This window comes from Euleptes europaea, chromosome 9, assembly GCF_029931775.1.
Source record: "Euleptes europaea isolate rEulEur1 chromosome 9, rEulEur1.hap1, whole genome shotgun sequence".
In the NCBI taxonomy this organism is placed as follows: domain Eukaryota; kingdom Metazoa; phylum Chordata; class Lepidosauria; order Squamata; family Sphaerodactylidae; genus Euleptes; species Euleptes europaea.
The window spans coordinates 15,355,679-15,375,532 of record NC_079320.1 but is presented as its reverse complement, the minus strand read 5'-3'; the positions used below and the strand labels follow the sequence as shown (position 1 = coordinate 15,375,532).

At 43.5% G+C, this 19,854-nt stretch overlaps 1 protein-coding gene across 1 annotated transcript; it reads left to right on the top strand.

Moving 5' to 3' along the window:
• The first annotated feature begins 1,796 nt into the window (after positions 1-1,796).
• On the top strand, positions 1,797-19,137 carry KLHL8 (kelch like family member 8). Its single transcript, XM_056855345.1, has 9 exons — positions 1,797-2,114; positions 8,060-8,608; positions 9,315-9,501; positions 10,966-11,109; positions 14,210-14,321; positions 15,527-15,695; positions 16,021-16,180; positions 16,556-16,757; positions 19,013-19,137. The coding sequence occupies exons 1-9, from the start codon at positions 1,911-1,913 to the stop codon at positions 19,134-19,136; spliced, it is 1,851 nt and encodes a 616-aa protein (XP_056711323.1). The 5' UTR covers positions 1,797-1,910; the 3' UTR covers position 19,137.
• Positions 19,138-19,854: the final 717 nt, after the last annotated feature.

Below are 19,854 nucleotides of genomic sequence, written 5' to 3'. Positions count from 1 at the left end.
GACTTCCCACATTTAGAAAGGATTCACTGCATTGACTTATCTACCAGGAAACCTCTAAATTCTCCTCATTTCGGAGAATTCTGGGTTACATTCTATTGCAGTGGTTCCCAACCTTTTTGAGTGTGAGGGCTCCTTTTTAATGTGAAAAACGTTCACAGACCCCCCCCCATGTGATACTGCTAGTATTGACTGAAAAAATACATAATGACAAAAAAAATTAAAATGTCAATGCTTAGTGCGCATATGGATTCATGGACCCCTTGCAATAACTTCCAGGTTCTGTTAAGTTCAGACCCTGTATAATGGCAACAAGAAGTCAGAGGACTTGTAAATCTTGCAAGGAATATAATAATTGTTGAAATTCAAGATTGAAACAATTGTGCACGTGTATATAATATGAGCCTGAGCTAAAAACAGGGAGCAGAGCATTGCAGAGTTAAACACAAGCCTAGAAAGTTCAGCTAATCCAAACAGTTAATTGCTTGCAACTTTTCCTTGTAGCATGAAGTGTTAAAAAGAAAATGACAACTCTACACAATTGCCCAAAATTGCAAACGTGTTTTAAATCAAAGGTTGGGAATCTGGCCACCTTAATTCATGTATAATTTGAAAGTGGACAGATAGTCGAGTTCACATTGTCAGCTGTTGTGGCATTTTGTACTTTCTCTAATTTTTATGCTGATTCGGATCCTTTAGCAGTCTGGCGGGACTATTGTAGGAAGGAATAGTTGACAACTTCAGCACAAGCCGGATCTCCAGGTGAATGTATCTTGTTTGAACTCCCTTTATTTCATGCAAGGTGAGTTCCTGATCAGGTTGCTTGGTCCCTGGCAAAGTTCATGTCTAGCACAGAAACATGCTGAGCATCTTTGCAGTGCAGTAGCTGCTTGGTGACTGGATATTATGGCTGCTTTTGCCCATTCCACGAACTAAACCACCTCATTGTCTGGAAAAGAGGCAATATCCCCCTTGGGTCATGGTTTGTCTGGGTCATTGAATTGACTGATTTGTGTAAGCATGGAGTCTCTTGCGGTTTGTCACCCTTTCTTTGTGCCTGCACACTTAGTTACATCCTTTAAGTGGCCAATATTAGTTACATCCTTTAAGGGGCCAATATTAGATCAAGTGCATCTCCTGCTTTTTCGCTTCTACACTGTCAGCAGCATCTATTCCAGAAGTGATTGTACAATTAGCTGGGTTCACAGGTAGACACTGAAAGCACACATGAACATCATATCTCCATTCAAAACTCAAACTGATTAAAAAAAATATTGTGTGCCTTTTAAAAATCAGAGGCAGCGAGAAAGGGATTGGAGGCAGTGAAAATCTAAGTGTTCAAGAAAACAGTTTAGTTGATCAAATAATATGCAAATAAGCATTTGCTTTGATGTATTCAAATGTTTGTTGAAGAATTGTCTTCCTGCTCGCATGCAGGATGTGAGCCAAACTGGTGGATATTTGAGCATAACTAACTGAATCACAATGAGGAAGTTCTGAGTATTTCTTAGGGTTGAAGGGTATGGCTGCTACATTTATCTTAGCTTCTGGATGTTCTGGTCCGACTTGCTAAAAGTAGTTTTTGTCTTGGGGGGTGGTTATTTGACAAAAGACGTCATGCCACCTGTTTGCTTTTAAAATATCACCTGTGGAAAGTCCCTGCTTACTAGAGTTGGTGTCTTTGAAGATGTTGAATATCAATTCTCTGAGGCAGGGTGGGTGCTTCTTATAATCTGTCCCTTGAAAGCTCTGCTGTGGAAAATGTCTAATGTATTTTTTTTTATTATTTTCATAGGAATGAGAAGAGGGCAGTATTGCTCATCTCTGATTGTTTACCCTGATTCACTTGGCAGGATTTATTTTATGTCTTTTCATGGAGACTGCTGACCAACTTGGAAGAAGGCAACTAGCCAATGGCTTCTGACTCCATGGTCCCAGAGCAAGTGGAGCATCGTGGGGTAAAAGGGAAGAGGCATCATCATCAGGAAAAGGCCTCTTTAAATAGTGATGGCGAAGAAGAAACGTTTGTATTTGAAGCAAATGAAGCTTGGAAGGATTTTCACAGCTCTCTCCTTCGCTTCTATGAAGCCGGGGAACTTTTTGATGTCACACTGAAGGTGCTGATAATGTATTCCATATTTCTTGTGTGAGAGAGTTTATATCTTCAGAGTTTTCCACAGGTGTTTACTGGTTTGGGTCACTGTAACATGCATTTGCTCTCCTGTACTGCATCCAGACATTCATGCTATATGCTCTTGCCCCTGTATAAAAATGTGTCACCAGAAATCCTGCAGAACTGGTGGTTGTAGGGAGCCTGTCATTCTTATGCCTCCTACCTTTTTTTCTTTTTTCTATGCCCTCTGGTAGCATATAAGTTGATCATTTCTCTCCCCCCCCCCCACATATGTTTATATGTACTATGGTTGTGGGAACTGTGGCGACAACATTTAATCTTTGGGATGAGAATACAATAAATGCTTATTTACAAGCAGATACAACCTGTGCCTGTATCTGCACTGTACTTGCTAGAGTGAAGGGAACTGGGACAATGGGAACCAATTATAGAGAACATATTTCCTGTGCTGGGGGTGGTGGGGAGCAAGTTGCCACAAGGTGTGGTCTAACACAAAAATGTATTCATATTTGTGCATGAGAAAGAAACTGGTACTCTGCTTTGGAGGTGTTATAAGCATTATACTAACATAATAAAGATTCTGACATTTGGCAGCTTCAACATCTTGCCAAATCATATCAGATTTTTTAAATTTTAGATTATCTTGTTTACATGAACAAATGTAGTGGTCACAAATTTACATGAACAGATACAGTGATCACAAATTTATTTTCTCACTTGCTTTGAAGGTTATGTAATGCTTCTGCTCTTGGACTGCCGATTACTTCTGCTAATGTTCTTGTTCGGGGTGACCATTTCACTAACAAGACTCTAGAAAATGAAATGTATTGATCCTTTCAGCTGATAGAGGAAAGACTCCTCTCTAAAAATGGGTGGTGGGAAAGTATTTTCAGAGAATTTGTTTACTCCTACAGTGCACTTTGTCACTTATTGTGAGATTGATTGGTGGCTTCAATTCTGTCCTTGAGAGCCTGAATAATAACAATTATGTTGCTCAGTACGTCACTGCTTGGCTGAGCAGATCTCTAAGTAGAAGCTTTGAGGGTGTGCAGTGAAATTATGGACTCACACTTGAAAGTAGTGTTTTTAATCTCTAAATGTAGTTTGCAGATGCACCAAAGTTCCTGAATAAGCTCATAAACTGATATAAAACAATAGCTTTCTTGAAACTACTCATTAAATGAAGTAAAATGAATTTTCCTAACCTTCTTAGTAAATATCAGCTCTAGTATTATCTCACTGAAGCTGCATGATCGTTAGGATCACCAGCTCTGGGTTGGAAAATACGTGGAAATTCTGGAGGTGGAGCCTGAGGAGGGACTTCAGTGGGGTACAAGACCGTAGAGTCCATCTTCCAGAGTGGCTATTTTCTCCAGATGAACCAATCTCGGTTGCCTAGAGCTCAGTTGTAATCACAGATCTTCAGCCACCACCTGGAGGCTCGCAACCCTAATGTTCATGATACAGCCCGGGATGGGGTAAGCAAGCAAAGCAGTCTTGTGGTCAATGAGATCCCTAGAGAGTGAACGCAGCCTCCAGTAGCATTTCCAAGGGCAGCTTTAATGTCTTACGTGTGAATAGTGGGTTGCATCCCAAGGAAGATTTCTTTGGGTTTCAAGGGGCTTTATACAAGCTCTACAATTACTGGCTGTTACTGCACTAGGTATTCCCACCGATGTATTAAGAGTTTGAAACTGTTATTAAAAATACTATTCGCACTTTGTTTGGCCCCTTTAGCTGTGAAAACGTCTTCCAACCATTTTTTAGCCGTGGCATCCAAAAACCCTTTTAAAGCGATGTTTTTTATAACATTTTCCAACTCTTAATACATCACTGGGAATACCTAGTGCAGTAACAGCCACTTTTTGCTTAACTGAAAGTGATTGGATCCCTATCATTACAGCATGTGTAAGACATAATGCAAGGTCTTTTTTAAATAGTTTCTAAAAATCAAATAATGAACAAACCATCTGTTGCACATTGAGTTACTCCATACACACATTACTTTGTTAAATTATATCCAGTTTTGTTGTGTTGCTGCAGCCCTTATGTTTGCATGCGCAAGTGGAAATACATGTGGTATTTTTCTTTCTGTTAACGTGTCACTGGATCCAAACCAGTGGTTAGTATTCGCTTCTGTACGGAAAGTACAACACTGTAGTACTGTGGATTAAAAAAAAAAATGAGAAGGCCATGCCCTGTGCTGTCACTCCCCCAGTCATTGCTACTGCCAGAAGACATAGTGTGTGTGTGTGTGTGTGTGTGTGTGTGTGTGTGTGTGTGTGTTGGGGGGAGGGGGCTGAGATGGAAAAGTATTAGCGCTATATCACATTTCTGTGGTGCTTGTGGGTTTTTCCTTGCCTTTTGAAGAGAGCCAGGGTAGCCCCCATGTATTCACTACCTGAGGTGTTCGTAGACGTTCCATGAGGACACAGTATCTCAGCTAATGCCAAGGGAGGCTGTCTTGCCAGCTTGTGCTTTCCGTTCTGAAATGCCCTGTCGATACCCCAGCAGTGGCGTGGGATCTGCTGTTCCGTGAGTTTATTGTGCAATGCTCGGCAGGACTAAAACCCTGCTGTCAAGTGGGCAGTGCAGATTGCACATATTACCGCGCTGCCAATGCTTGGATCAGTGGTGACAAATCGGATGGTAAGGACTTGCACAGTTGAATTCACCCATGTGGTGGTGGCCCCCAAATGTACAGCAGCCCGTGGGATGACTCCTCAAAAAAGGGACCCCTCCACAGCACCTGTAATATCTGTAGGCCCTGGGCTTCTTGGCAAACAGGAAATGCTTTTTTGGACAAGTCTGTATTTTTGTTGCATCAATTTAATGTGTACATATCTAGCAGAATAGTAAGCATGATTCATTTTTAATCTGTGCTCTGCATTTTCGTACTCTCGCTTGCTCTTTTTCTTAATATTGACTGCCAGAGTTTTAAATATTTTTTATTTCATTGCTGCTATCTTAAAGTGCTTAATTCTGCAAAATGTTTGATCATTTTAAGCTGTCGCTGTTAGCTGCCTTGGGTCTCAAAGGGTTACAGTGCTGGGTACACAGCTTTCTCAGAATAAACCACTGACTTAATGTTAATTAGCATTGGTTTCTATAATTGCAGAGAAGTTTTGTTTTCACCTAAGGAATCTCTGGAGGTGTGGATGTACATATTGTGGAGAAAAAGAGGGAGAGGTGGATGAAAAGGTTTCTCAAGCTCTGTTTCCTTACTGGTGTCGGTGGGACAAAATTAGACATTGGGGATGCTAGCCACGTTTTTTTTCTTCACAGGTGTATTTGTCCATATTTAAAGCAAGCAGTGGAAGGGCTGATTATTGCAAAACAGGCATACAAGTCAGAGGAGTTGCTCTTTCCCTTAGAGCTGCCTTACTGTGTGGTGCTCTGTCATTTCCAGCACTTTTCTCCCAGACTTGAATGCGGTAAAGTTGGAATGTTCTGTTTATAAAGGTAAAGGTAGTCCCCTGTGCAAGCACCGGGTCATTCCTGACCCATGGGGTGATGTCACATCCCGACGCTGACTGGGCAGACTGTGTTTACGGGGCAGTTTGCCATTGCCTTCCCCAGTCATCTTCCCTTTACCCTCAGCAAGCTGGGTGCTCATTTTACCAATCTTGGAAGGATGGAAGGCTGAGTCAACCTTGAGCCAGCTACCTGAAACCAACTTCTGTCGGGATCATACTCAAGTCGTGAGCAGAGCTTTTGACTGCAGTACTGCAGCTTACCACTCTGCGCCATGGTAATTAGTTCAGCAGTCTATAAGAAAAGGTGCACAAAAGCTGAGCAATAAAAATATTGCATAACTATCTGGCAATAAGAAACCCTTATAAAAGTTACACTCCGTGGGTGGAAGGTCTTATTTGTTACCTTGGGGCACTTGGTCTGAAGGACACAGTCTAATTAGTGAAGTTAGAAGAGATCTCCATGTGAGATAAACCTGATAGGGAGAGCAGTTGGAATTAAACTACTAATTGCGCTTTAACCATTGGTAGCTCTGAATGCTCCTCTGTGGTGAGTGCGCAAAGCTCATCTGTGTTTTCCTGTGTCCTTGACCTCAAAACACCTCAGTAGCTCCAGGGTGCTTTGGTATCTTCAAGAAAGTGCTTTTTAGTGGAAAGGCGCTGGCCATTTGCCTTTAGCCATTTTTCACTGCTTTTTCTCCAGCCAGGTAGTTCCCTGCCTGTTCATCCTCTTATCTCATAGATATTATCTGATAACTGCTGTTCCAGTTTATTGGGAAATAAGATGTTTCTATTTCTGTGTTGAAATACCAGGCAATTTTGTGTTAGCTGTTTGTTGTCTAACAATACAAATGTGTATGTGTTCTCTTTTTTTATGCAGAACACACACATATCCGCCAGTTTTGTAATACTGTGGACTGGGCATAGTGCTGTCTGTGCATTTCATGGCAACGCTTTGTCTAAAGCCATGTACAGCTAATTCCTTCCCATTGCTTTCTTGGCAGTAAACCATTTTGGCTGTGTTTTCTGGCTGGAGCCAACTGGTTGAACGAATAGCTAATTGAAGTGGATAATACTTCTTAATGACTAAACTGGAGGAATGTGGAAATGGTGAAAAACAGGAATGTGTAAGCCTTATATTGAGGCCAGAAGTAACTTCGTCTAGTAGATAAAGCAAAACGTAGGTTTTGCAGGAACTTCCAATAAAATGTGGTTCATATTCATCAAAAGAGGCAAATTTGCCTGTGGTGTGGTATGCATATGTTCAGTTCTGTAAAAGAGGGGAAGTGATGGGTTGGATCTAGCCAGCTTTTACTCAGTCTTACCAAATTCCCCGTCTTACTACAACCCCCAACCCACTTTAATTTTGGATATGCAGGTCCCATGACAGCAGTACAGCCACCATTGGTGGTTAAAGGGGACCCCATTTCCTATTTTACTGGTAAAACTGATTGTATGCAACCTGATGGATTCAGGAATTCATACTTGGAGTGAAAAATGGTTCTGTGAGATAAGAGCACGTTTGGTTGGGAAACTACCTCTGCTATATGTGTCAGAAGTTAAATGTACATAGCTCTGATTCTCTACAACAGGTCCCCAATGTGGTACCCACAGGGGCCATGGGGCCCTCCGACACCTTTCCTGATGCTCCCCATGTGTTTTTAGAAAGTGGGTGGGGCTTTTGCCCAGCAAGTCTTCTGATTGGCCCCTGGAGGTTTGATTGGCTGCGCAGATTTTTAAAAATTTACTTTAGCAGCAGCTGTCACCACAGCACCAAGGGTCATCAACGTGTGACTGAAAGTAAGCTACAGCATCCACTTTATGGCTGGCTCCACCTCCTGTGACAGCCATTTTGTGGCAGCGGTTTTGTGCTGCGCCCACCACACTGTCTCAGAATTCCAAATGTGCCCACAGGCTCAAACAGGTTGGGGACCCCTGCCCTACAAATTGAGTGCTAGCCTTGGAAACAAAAAGATTCCCCCCACATCAAGATTTTCTGTTACATGTGCATCAGTGCAAATCCTGATTCTCTTGCAAAAAATGTAGCCACGGTTTGTAAAGCCTTCTTCAAACCATAGTTTCAAAGAAACCTGGTCAGGATTAACCATGTTATTGTGACATCTTAGTTAATGCTGACAAAGGAATGCCAGAGGAATGTCCTGGAGGAAGGATCAAATGCTTCGAAGGCCAGCTCCATGTTTGTATGTGTTTAAAAAACAAAGTGACTTTTTATACATAGGCAAGGATTATCCACTGGCCATGATACTGCCTTTGTGAAATGAGAAAATATGTATACTTAGTAACTGGTTTTCATGAGAGATCTGGGGCCCAAATACTCTGCATCTTACCTTTGATAATGCTAGCCTAATTCTGTTACCTCGTTAGAGTTCATGAGCTCAGTTACCGTTTTGTTTGTATGAAGCTAAAGCTATTAAAATATATGTTCTACCGACAGGTTGGGTCAAAGTTGATTTCCTGTCACAAGCTAGTGCTGGCTTGTGTTATCCCTTACTTCCGAGCCATGTTTCTTTCTGAAATGGCCGAAGCCAAGCAGACGTTAATTGAGATCAAAGACTTTGACGGTGATGCCATAGAAGATTTGGTCAAGTTTGTCTATTCGTCTCGACTGACCCTGACAGTTGACAATGTCCAGCCCCTCTTATATGCTGCTTGCATTCTCCAGGTGGAGGTAGTGGCCAAAGCTTGCTGTGAGTACATGAAACTGCACTTCCATCCTTCAAACTGCCTGGCAGTGCGAGCCTTTGCAGAGAGCCACAACCGCATTGACCTGATGGACATGGCTGATCGCTATGCCTACGAACATTTTGCCGAGGTTGTGGACTGTGAAGACTTTGTGAACGTGTCACCTCAGCATCTGCATAAACTGTTGTCCTCCAATGATCTCATCATTGAGAGCGAAAAACAGGTCTACACTGCTGCTATCAAATGGCTTCTCGCCAACCCCCAGCACCACACCATGTGGTTAGATGAAATACTCGCTCAGGTGAGGATCAGGGGAGAATGGGGTAAAGGTCTCCGTTGAAGGATGTTGCGTCTCAGCGTGCAGAGAAGTAACCGTCCGTGGGGTGGAAGTGTCAATACTACATTATCTTTTAGCAGGATTGGATGATCTTTAGCCTAAATGGGTGATATTTACAACTTTTCTTGGTCAGCCTGTATGATAAATTGAACTTGGAAGCGCTTCCCCCATTCCCTCCTGAAACCTCAGAAGATCCATTTGCTTCTCAGAAGCAAGTTGTCTTGCTGCTCCCCCCCCTCCATAAAACAAACAGGCAAATTCTGTGAAAAGTCTGTCTGTTAATGTTCTGTGATGGTTCTCACACATGTAATTTGTTTCTTGGAAGTCATCTTCTGATGACCAAGCATGTGTAACCAAGATCTAAAGGTTCACTGAGCTTTTTTTTGTTGTTGTTCATTTGTAACACCAAAGAGGAATTAACTGTAGTTTCAGCTCTCATTGGGGAATGTCTCCATGTAGTTCATGGTTGTGTGGATAAGAACATAGGTCAAAGAAATAGAATTCTTGGCGGGGGGCCTTTGGAGCTGACTCTCTTGTTACCATACCCCATGAGTATTTCCTTCATTTCTTTTGGAGGTCTCCCTTGCAGTTGCTGAGACCCATGATCTTAAATTGAACTGGCATTACCAAGTCTTATGCAAAGTGTCTGTCCCCCACCACCCAAAATCAGGTGCGTCTTCCTCTATTGCCCATTTGTTTTCTGATGGGTGTAGTGGCAAAAGAAGAGATTGTCAAGCAGAACCTAAAATGTCGGGACTTGCTGGATGAAGCAAGAAACTACCACCTACACCTGAGCAGTCATACAGTACCGGATTTTGAATACTCCATCCGAACGACACCAAGGAAGCACACAGCAGGTAATAAATTGGCCTCTGCTATAACTGTGAAAGCTGGCATAATCGACGTTACAGATCTATGTAGCTGATGTGTGTTTCCTTAAATAGTTTCTATTTATCTTATGTAGGTGGTTTTTAGGATAGACAACAAGGCAGTATTGGTCAGAAAGGCTGCGGAAGGCTGATGTTCTTGCTATATGTTCTGTTAGGGGGTTCAGAACACAGGACATCTGGCAGTAGGTTTATTTAAAAATGAACTTTTGGGGGCTGTGTGTTTCTTGTTCATAGAATGTTGTAAGCTGCTTTCAGCCTTCTTTTGGAGCAGGAAAGACAGGATATAAATCTTCCATTAAATGAGGACTGTTTTGCAAGAAGTCTTAGCTATAAGGTATAACTACTTTTCCATACCCTGCCAGAAAATATTTTTGTTAGTCTTTAAGGTGCTACTGGACTCTTGCTCTTTTCTACTTTTCCAAAAGTAGTTTTTTGCAAACCTGAGGGGGGGCAATTTGCAGAAACTTGTCCCTCGTCTTGAATGGCCTGATCTGCAAATGGGGCCATGTTGACTATCAGATATATTGACATTCAAGGCAATGTATACAAAACATTTCTAAAGGCACATAGTTTAGAACATATATTATCATCCCATAAGGATTTTTAAGAAATTAGGACATAACTTCTTAATTGTTTTAGTGGCATTCACAGCTTAGTGAGTTTCTTATGCTTAGTGACCCCCCCATGTATTATAACAAGGCCATAGCCCCTATCTAGCAGTTCTTGTTCGCATGAATGCCGCTGATCAAGCAGGTTAGAAAATATTGCATTTTCCTGCTTACTGTTTTTTTGGAAACTGCCTCAGTTGACACTAGTAGCAAATGTCCCTTAGTGAGAGGACCTGGATAACGCCCTTTGTTAATCACCTGGTGACATGTCAGTCTGTAATGTGTATCTCTTCGGGTGGAGAGAGATGTTGGCATTATGCATGGGACTGAAATCCTGCTTCTGAATGGACACCTCCGGCAAGTTAGACCAGGCAAGAAAGCTCTTGTAAACTTGGGCTTTCTCTGTGTCAGGGTGTTGATGCACTGCCAGAAAGGGCTAACATAGTTTAAAATGTTAATAGGCAGGAAGCTACTAACATTAGCAGGGTCTTTGCTCCCTTCCAGCTCTGATTTCTTCTGAAGATGTACAGTAACGTAAACCCTGAGCAATCTTGAGTGCTAAAGTTGAGATGCAGTAGAATTGTCAACCTATATTGTTTGAATGTCAAACTATGAGGAGTGCATGTCAAGTATAAGTAACTTTAAGTCAACAGACCGATTTCTACTATTTAATTATGTTTTGGCAGAGCTATTAGTTGATGCCATGTGCAGTATTCAGTGTTTGTCATCCATCAAGTGATGTGTAAAGTGAATCAGCCTTCAGTCTCACCCTGATCACGAAATGCTTTGCAAATAACGTGTGCCTCTTTCTTTTTCCTGTTAGGTGTTCTTTTCTGTGTCGGTGGTCGTGGTGGATCCGGTGACCCATTTCGCAGCATTGAATGTTACTCTATAAATAAGAACAGCTGGTTTTTTGGCCCTGAAATGAACAGTAGGAGAAGGCACGTGGGTGTCATCTCTGTGGGAGGTTGGTAAAAAAGCTCTGTTCTAAGATCACTCTATGCTTTGTTATTGTTTAATGACTCAGTTACTCCACCAACCACAATTATAGCCTTCATATACAAATAGTATTGGGGTGGGATAAAAAGCTACAACTGTTCTTAAGTAGGGTGGCGGGCTTTGGTTTGGTCAGACAAATGATGGATAGTTTCTTCTAATGCTAAGAAAAACGGACCTAATAATCTAATCTGGGTATGTTTATCAGTAGTAAGTCCCACAGTGGCATTGTGTCCTATGTTAGGACTGCAGCCTAACAGAAATCGCAGGTAGCCTCATTGAGCCACAGAAAAATCCAAGAGCCACATGATGCCTCTTATTAGGACCAACCTAATAAATTCATATATATAATTTTCAACATGGCCCCATCTGTGGATACTTACATCTAGAGATTGGAACCATGGACAGATGACCGATCTTTTTACAAACCTGAGAAAAACCCCAGGTTTTCAGAAAGATCTGAAATCTTAAAAAAAATAAAAACCCAACAAAAAAGGGGTTCCCCCCACCCCCATGATAGTAGAAGCATGACCTGTAGCTTTAAGAAACAAATGCCCTCCATGGGTGTTGCTAGGAAAATACATATTGCCAAGCCTCCCAGCCTTGGTTTCTGTCAGTAAAAAGCAAGGGGGAGGGGCAGGCCCTTTCCAGGGCTGTTTTGACCTTTGAAGGAGGACTCATCGGGGCCAGGGCCAGTAGCAACTTGCTGCCACATGAATTTCATGACTCATTCAGGTCTGGCTGCACAGCAGCCACCCCACAAAAGCCAGTATGGTGTAGTGGTTAGTGTTTCTGAGTAGGATCTGGGAGACCCTGGTTCGAATCCCTACTCTGTCATTGAATCTTGGGGCAGTTCCGCATTCTCAGCCTAACCCCTATCTTACAGGGATGGTGTGAGGATAAAATGGAGGAGAGGAGAGTGCTGTAAGGGGTCCCCATTATGGAGATCCGTTGGGTATAAATGAAATAAATAATATATATAGCTGAAGATGGAGGAGCAGAAGAATGGTGGGTGGGAAGGAAAAAAGGAAGCATGGAAATGTGAGGCTGTGGGGGTTACTAGGAAGAGAAAAAGAGGAAATAGTGTGGGGTGGGGGGATACAGGGGGAAATGAGAAGTCCCCACAATTCCTTATGGGTTTCCCATTGTGCAGTTGGAGCACCATGCAATTTAGGCAGTGTCTGCAACCAAGCAGCGTTTTCCTAGGGAGAGGCTGCCAGAAGAAGGAAAGTTAGAGATGGGGGCAAAAAATGGTAAGTGGGCTGGCGGATGGAAGTAGAGAAGGAAACAGGAAAAGGGGAGGTGCTATGGGGGTATTTAAAGAACAAAAAGAGGAAATTGTGTGTGGGGGTGGGGGGGAATGAGATGTCCCTGCATGTCCTTGTGGGCCTCCTGCTTGTCACAATATAGTAATGCAAATTTTCAAGTTCTTCAGAACTCTCCATCACGCTGGTGTAAAAAAAAAAAAAGGTCCAGGGAGCAAGGAGATAAATTGTTTCAGGCTTGAATGTTGTGACCCCTTGGCTGCATCTTGTTGTGCAGGATGAGCTGATGGCCTGATGGCCCTAATTTATAAGTCTCAAGTGACCACCTTTTGGAGGTTTCCTTTGGATTTCAAGATTGTGTAGTAGTTTCTAGTTTAAGTCCTTTCAGTTTTGGGGTAAGAGTATACCGTATAAGGCTGTTGTAACAATTACAACAAAATAATGTAGGCAGGGCTCTTTGAACATCTGAAAGCATTATATAAATGCTAAAGTTATGATGATTATATAGTAATTTCATCCCCACCCCCAAATCTTTCTTCTTGAGCTTCCATTCTTTATTCCATTTTTCTTCCTCTGCTCTAGCTGTGCTTCTCCCCCAATCGTCCTTCTTGCTCTTCTCCACCCCCCACCCCCCACGTTCACCTTGAGTTTCAAAATAAAACTTTGGCAGCCATCCTGGATTACCTAGGTAACTACAGACAATGCCAGTGGCTTTGTCTGCTATTGCTAGGCAATCCAGAATGACTGCTCGGATCTTAAGTAATCACATTAGATATGAGTATTTTATGACTTTGTAAACAATTGTATATTTTGAATAAACCTGAAACTCATTCTGAGAGAATACGCTCATGCAAGGAAAGAGGCATTCTGCTTCCCTCTTTTTCAAAGGTGAGGCAAGCAGCAGTTAAGGGCAGGGCCTTTTCTATTTTGGCACCTCACCTTCCCTTGATGCTCACCTGGTACTAGATTTTGTTGTCTTTCTGGTGCTGGGTAAAGATTTTATTCTGGTAGACTTTCAGATCGTTGGTTTTCCTCCTTTCCCTCTGTGCATAAGAAGAGCCATGATGGATCAGAACAAAGACCCATCTAGTCCAGCATTCTGTTCCATGCTGTGGCTAACCAGCTACCTTTAGGAAGCCCACAATCAGGAAGACTGCAACAGCATCCTTCCCGCCCATGTTTAAAGAGGCATACTACCTCTGGTTCTGGAGTGAGTAGATATCCAGCATGATTAGTAGCCATTCATAGTCCAGTTCTCCATGAATATGTCCACTCCCCTTTTAAAGCCATCCAAGTTGATGGCCACGACCACATCCTGTGGCTGTGAGTTCCACAAATTAACTATATGCTATGTGAAAAAATATTTTCGCCTGTCCTGAATCTCCTGCCCTTCAGCTTCAGTGGATGACCCCAGATTCTAGTATTATAGGAGGAGAACAGTCCTCTTATCCCATGAGGTTTGCTCAGGAGTCTTTGGTGAGGGACTTTGTCAAAAGCCTTCTGGAAATCCAAATAATATTGTAGCCTATTTTTATTACTGCTGCTATGCTGTTGGCTTTTTGTTTGCTGGTTACATCATTATGGTTGCCTACTTGGTGTATTTAGAATGTTTTGTTAGTACTATGATTTTATTTATTTAATGCTAACTGCCCCTGGGAGCCAGATTTTTGCTTGCGGGATAGTATATAAACATTTAAAAACAATTGTGCTCTCAATTATAATTGTATTGCTTGAATTGATTAAAGTAGTATTGTTCCTGGTAGAATTGTCCAAGTGTTTCTAAATCCCAAGGCTTCTCTGTTTCAGGTAAAGTTTATGCTGTAGGAGGGCATGACGGAAATGAACACCTGGGAAGTATGGAAGTCTTTGATCCTCTCACAAACAAGTGGACGATGAAAGCATCTATGAATACCAAAAGGTGGGCTGAACACAGTCTGTACTTACCCCGTTTCAGAGCAAGTGGGTTCATGGGGCACACATGTTTAAGTGCCTAGTCTAAAGTTGACATGAGGAAAGCAGGGAACAAACTGAAAATGGCTGATGGAGAAGGGGAAAGGTCAATTAGGAAAAGCATGAGCCTGGAAGTGGAAGATCAGACAGTTAAATTTAGCAGTTGAAGTGAGACAAGTTTATGAATGTGCTAACCATCTTCATTACAGGCAGCAGAAGGGGGTAGGCGACTGAGAGTATAGAATGCATTGATTATGGTAGGGATGTTCAGGGGCTACACCTGTGGCTCTTCTGAGCACTGTTCCCCAGTGTGGCTGGCTGAATTCCAAGCCTGTAAATGGAAGGCTTGTTTCTTTAACGGGTACCTTGGCAGTGGTTTCCATCTCCTACAGCCAACGTGAACAGTATTTCTCTCTGGGCTGCTTTATATCCTTCCTTGAGTGGATGGTAATCTGTATGAACCATAACCTTTAAATGCTTGTTCTGCATGCATTGATTGGTTTGAAATGTGTGGAGATTTTGCATGCTGTTGTCAACCCTCTTCTTCTCTTTCCCCTACCCCCCTGACTGTGCCCCACTGATTTGTGGTCTTAATGCAAGGTGTATAGAGCATTAAAGGTTGCCACACGTAGGGAAGTGTTTTCAAGAGACAACTGTAGCTAATAAGTAACCTTTAAAGAGGATCTAATTCTGCTGTGGTTACTGTCAGGCCTGGTGAATAGGGTTGTCATGGTTTCACTTTGTTTTTGAGTCGAGGACAGCACATTCTTCCAGGAATCATTAAAGCAGGATTGTCACTGAAGACCCACACACTAACCTTCTTATTAGCATTTCTTTTAATCTATATGCTGCTGCTGTGAAGCGGATACTGCATTATCAGCTGTCAAATAGACCTGTCAATTGTGAGATGTGAGAGATGTGGCAACTTTTCTCTTTATAGTGTCAAGGAAAAATTAAATTTCATCTCCCCCTTTTTAAAGTGTGAAGTGGTTGATGGATAGCCAGCGGCTGTTAAATCTAGGGAAAGGGAAGGAAATTTGTGGGTTGTGGTTTTTGTTACGCTTTGTGTATCTTTGTATCCGAACTGAGTATACCTGGTTACCTTTTTTGCCAGTTTCTTTTAAGGTTATTTAGTAATCAAGCGTGTGATTTTTATTATTCTGTTGTTGTTAGGAGAGGAATTGCTCTTGCCTCTCTCGGAGGCCCCATCTATGCCATCGGAGGCCTCGATGACAACACTTGCTTCAGCGATGTGGAGAGATACGACATTGAATCCGATCAGTGGAGCGCAGTGACCTCAATGAACACTCCTCGCGGGGGAGTGGGCTCAGTGGCTCTCATGGTAAGTGTCCTTTCACCGGCATGAAAAGGGCAGTGGACGTCTGCATTACATTTCAGCCATATCCTTAATGCTTTTGCGTGCCACCTTTTGTAGCAGTCTGTGGCAGGGGAAGAAATGAGATTGAACGGAGGTGAAGAGACTAAAGCAGATGTGTTAACTGCAAAAGCCTTACAGCTGGGATAGACAGCTATTGCATAATCAGCTGGTTGCATAATTCTCCATATTGTGGGAGTTAAAGGGATTGGGGGAGTTACTTTTGCTCCCTTAATATTGGCTAATTTACGAGGGTCTTGAATATTCACTTGATCTTTTTGGCTCGTTTCAGAACTATGTGTATGCTGTTGGTGGGAATGATGGTGTTGCTTCCCTTTCCAGTGTGGAGAAATATGATCCTCATCTGGACAAATGGATAGAAGTGAAAGAAATGGGTCAGCGGAGAGCTGGCAATGGGGTCAGTGAACTCCATGGCTGCTTATATGTAGTAGGTGAGTCATGCTCAGAATCTGCCCTCTGTGGATCACCTTGTAGATCTGCGGAAACCCAAATGTTTGGGAAAGCCACAGTCAATCGCGACGCCTAATCTTAACACCTAAGTTGGTAACCCTTCAGGAAATAAGTGTGTAGAATAATGAGGAGTCATAATGAGGCGCACCGCTAGATGCACTCATGTCATCCCCTCGTGTGAACATCAGTAAAGTGTCTTTCAAGCAGTTTCATTCCCACCAGATCACTCCGTGCTTGACTGTTTGCATCCAGCTATTTAACGGAGCACGGGTAATACGATACATACCCGTTCAAAAGTTAGATCGTTTTGAGTTTGAAAGGAGGCTTTGTGCCTATATGCTATCTTCTTTTTGCAGGTGGCTTTGATGACAATTCTCCCCTTACCTCTGTTGAACGATTCGACCCTCGCTGTAACAAGTGGGAGTACGTAGCTGAGCTTACAACTCCTCGGGGTGGAGTTGGCATAGCAACATTAATGGGGAAAATTTTTGCTGTTGGCGGTCACAATGGAAATGCTTATCTGAATACAGTGGAAGCCTTTGATCCGGTGGTGAACAGGTGATTGGAATCTTGCTTTTACTAAGCTAGGTCTCCATAATGGATGAATATGCAGGATATGGTCAGTGGTTTAAAAGTACTCTGAGGCATTCCAGAACTGGCCTGTGTTAGCTGTTCCTTTTATTAAAAATGGCACCATTCCAGGGCACCATTCATGTATCTATGGCCTGTCCTACCCTGTTACCCCAATATTTCAGGCCTTTCTGGATTAAGGTAAAGGTCCCCTGTGCAAGCACCGGGTCATTCCTGACCCATGGGGTGGCGTCACATCCCGACATTTCCTAGGCAGACTTTGTTTACGGGGTGGTTTGCCAGTGCCTTCCCCAGTCATCTTCCCTTTACCCCCAGCAAGCTGGGTCCTCATTTTACTGACCTCGGAAGGATGGAAGGCTGAGTCGACCTTGAGCCAGCTACCTGAAACTGACTCCTGTCAGGATTGAACTCAGGTCATGAGCAGAGCTTGGACTGCAGTACTGCAGCTTACCACTCTGCGCCATGGGGCTCTTCTTTCTGGATTAGCAGCTAAAAATTAACCAAGCCCTTGTGCAGCTAGCGTTCTATCCCATTGCTGTGTCAACTGGCCTTTAATGCTCTCTGCAATGAGTCCAAAAGTACTGAGGGGGATACTGATTATTTGAAACTAAACTTCCTGGTCAAGAACTTTATAACAACGTTGATAAAATATTAGATTACTTGCTCTTCTGTTTGTTTTCAGTTAACATCTGGTGCTGCCCCCTTCCATGTATTCTTGGTGTCCCCTCCAAGGCCTGTAATCTACTAGGTGCTCAGAGTAATACAGTGCAATTAAGCAAGAAAATCAGTATAAACAATTTAAAATTAATTCCCCTTTATTGCCCGAGTCACTAAGAGTTGTTTCTGCACAGATTATTTGGCCTGAGTTCACTGCTGTTAGGGGAGTGGGTTTTTTCCTCCTTCCCCGCAGCATTGTGATGCATTTGTACACCTCCCAGGCCCCTTCCCCCCCCCCCCCACTTATCTCCGATCTCTCAAACATGCTTTGCTCTGGTGTTTTGGGGAAGATCGCAGCAAGGCCTGGGTGGCTCAAGTGTGGGTGGGAAAGTTCGGATCTTCGGGGTCCTGCCCCACACAGTAGCCATTTCCTTTCTATACTGCTGAGGATTTGTTTTCTTAATATAATACATATTTTAGTGTAGTAAAAAATTCTATCAGGTTTTCTGAATTCCCAGCGGAATTCATAAGATTTTGCTTTGCCTTGGCTTTTTGTGTGGAAAGCAGGTACTTAGCCATTTTGGGGCCTTTTGTTTTGTTTTTGCCATCAGGTCACCCCTGACTTATGGCAACCCCGTAGGGTCTTTGAGACAGGAGACGTTCAGAGGTGGTTTGCCATTGCCTGCCTCAGCTTCACTGGTATTCCTCGGAGGTCTCCCATCTAAATACTTGCCAGGGTCGGGGCTGAGAGCGTGTGACTGGCCCAAGGTCACCCAGCAAGCTTCCATGGCACGAGTGGGGATCCGACCCTGGTTTTCCCAGGTCCTAGTCTGACACCTTAACCACTATACCAGGGATGGGGAACCTCAGGCCCGGGGGCTGTATGCGGCCTCCGAGGACATTTTCTGTGGCCCTCGGGAGCTCCGGGGCCGGGGGTGTGGGGGAGGAGGCATGGAGGTTGGGGCCTGTTCGCGTGGGGCCTGTTCGCGTGCACAGATGTGTGTGTGTGGGGGAAGGCTTTTCTTTTCTTCTTTTTCTGTCACTCTCCTTTCTCTCCCTCTCTCCCTCTTTTTCTGTCTCTTTGCCTGTCTCCCTCCGTCCTTTTCTTTCTTTCTCCCTTTCTCTCTCTTTTCCCCTCCCTCTTTTCCTCTTTCTCTGTTTTCTTTCCTTCCTCCCTTGTGGATCGGCTGCCTCCTGGCGCCTCATTTGCTCAGGCCTACCGCTGGCTGCCCTCCTGCCTGGGAGGGGGGAGGACGAGGGAGCGGGGGCGCCCTCCAGGCCTTCTCTGCATGGTCTCCCCTGGGGTTGCCAACCTCCAGGTGGTGGCTGGAGACCTGGAAACTGTAGTCTCCCCCCCCCCCGGGAGATCTACACCTGGTTATGGCCTCCGAACAATGTTATAAATGTGCAAATGGCCCTTGGCAGGAAAAAGGTTCCCCACCCCTGCACTATACCAAGCAGGCCTCCTTCAGGGGGCTGTACAATGTATCAGATCTGTGTCTAGTACTGAAACTTCAGGTGGAAACAAACTAATCTTTTTTTTAAAAAAATTTCCTCCTTTTTAGGTGGGAGCTCGTGGGTTCTGTTTCACACTGCAGAGCTGGAGCGGGCGTAGCGGTGTGCGCTTGCCTCGGCAGCCAGATCCGTGACGTGGGTCAGGGATCCAGCAATGTGGTGGATTGCATGTGAATTTGGGTTTTAAGTCTGTAGTTTCTCTTAATGCCACGAGACTTCGGAATCCCTAGGAACTTCCTAAATCTGCATTTGTAAATATTAAAAGGTGCTTTTGTACAAGAATCTGAGTATTTGGCAGCTGTTAAAGGCTTGGCGAACGTGGAACAAGAAGACTGTTCAGAGCGTAACGTCCAGGCGTAGTTCAGAAGTTGGAGGGCCTTAAATTCTCCAGCCTCTTGTAATTTAACCAAGGGGGATAGGTTGTGCGGAAAACGCTCCTTGTGTATTTCGAATGGTTGAGTTTTTCTCCACTTGAGCACTTAAATCTCTTCTCTAAAGGATGTTCTGGCTAAAAGTAACCAGCTGCATTTATGAATAAGCATGTTCTATTCTAATGCTATGCAAACCTGAACTAGCCCAGTGCACTCTGGCCTCCTGAAACACGTTACATAACAGAGCGCTGCTTGTAAATTAACAGGTTTTATTTGCCAGAGAGAAGCACCAAATAACCATCAGTCTTGTTGACATCCATTTCAAGTCTGCAAAATCCTGAAGCGTAAGATTATATTTGCTCAGGTAACGTGGCTGGTTCTGTGTGGAACGTAACCACTGCCGCACACTTTCTGGTGAAAGCTTGCAACTGAAGCCAGGGGCAGGACCCTTTTCAGTTCCAGAAGGAAAACGTTGGTTGCTGATAAAACCAAACCAGAGTTTGTCCACTTACAGGCCGTCT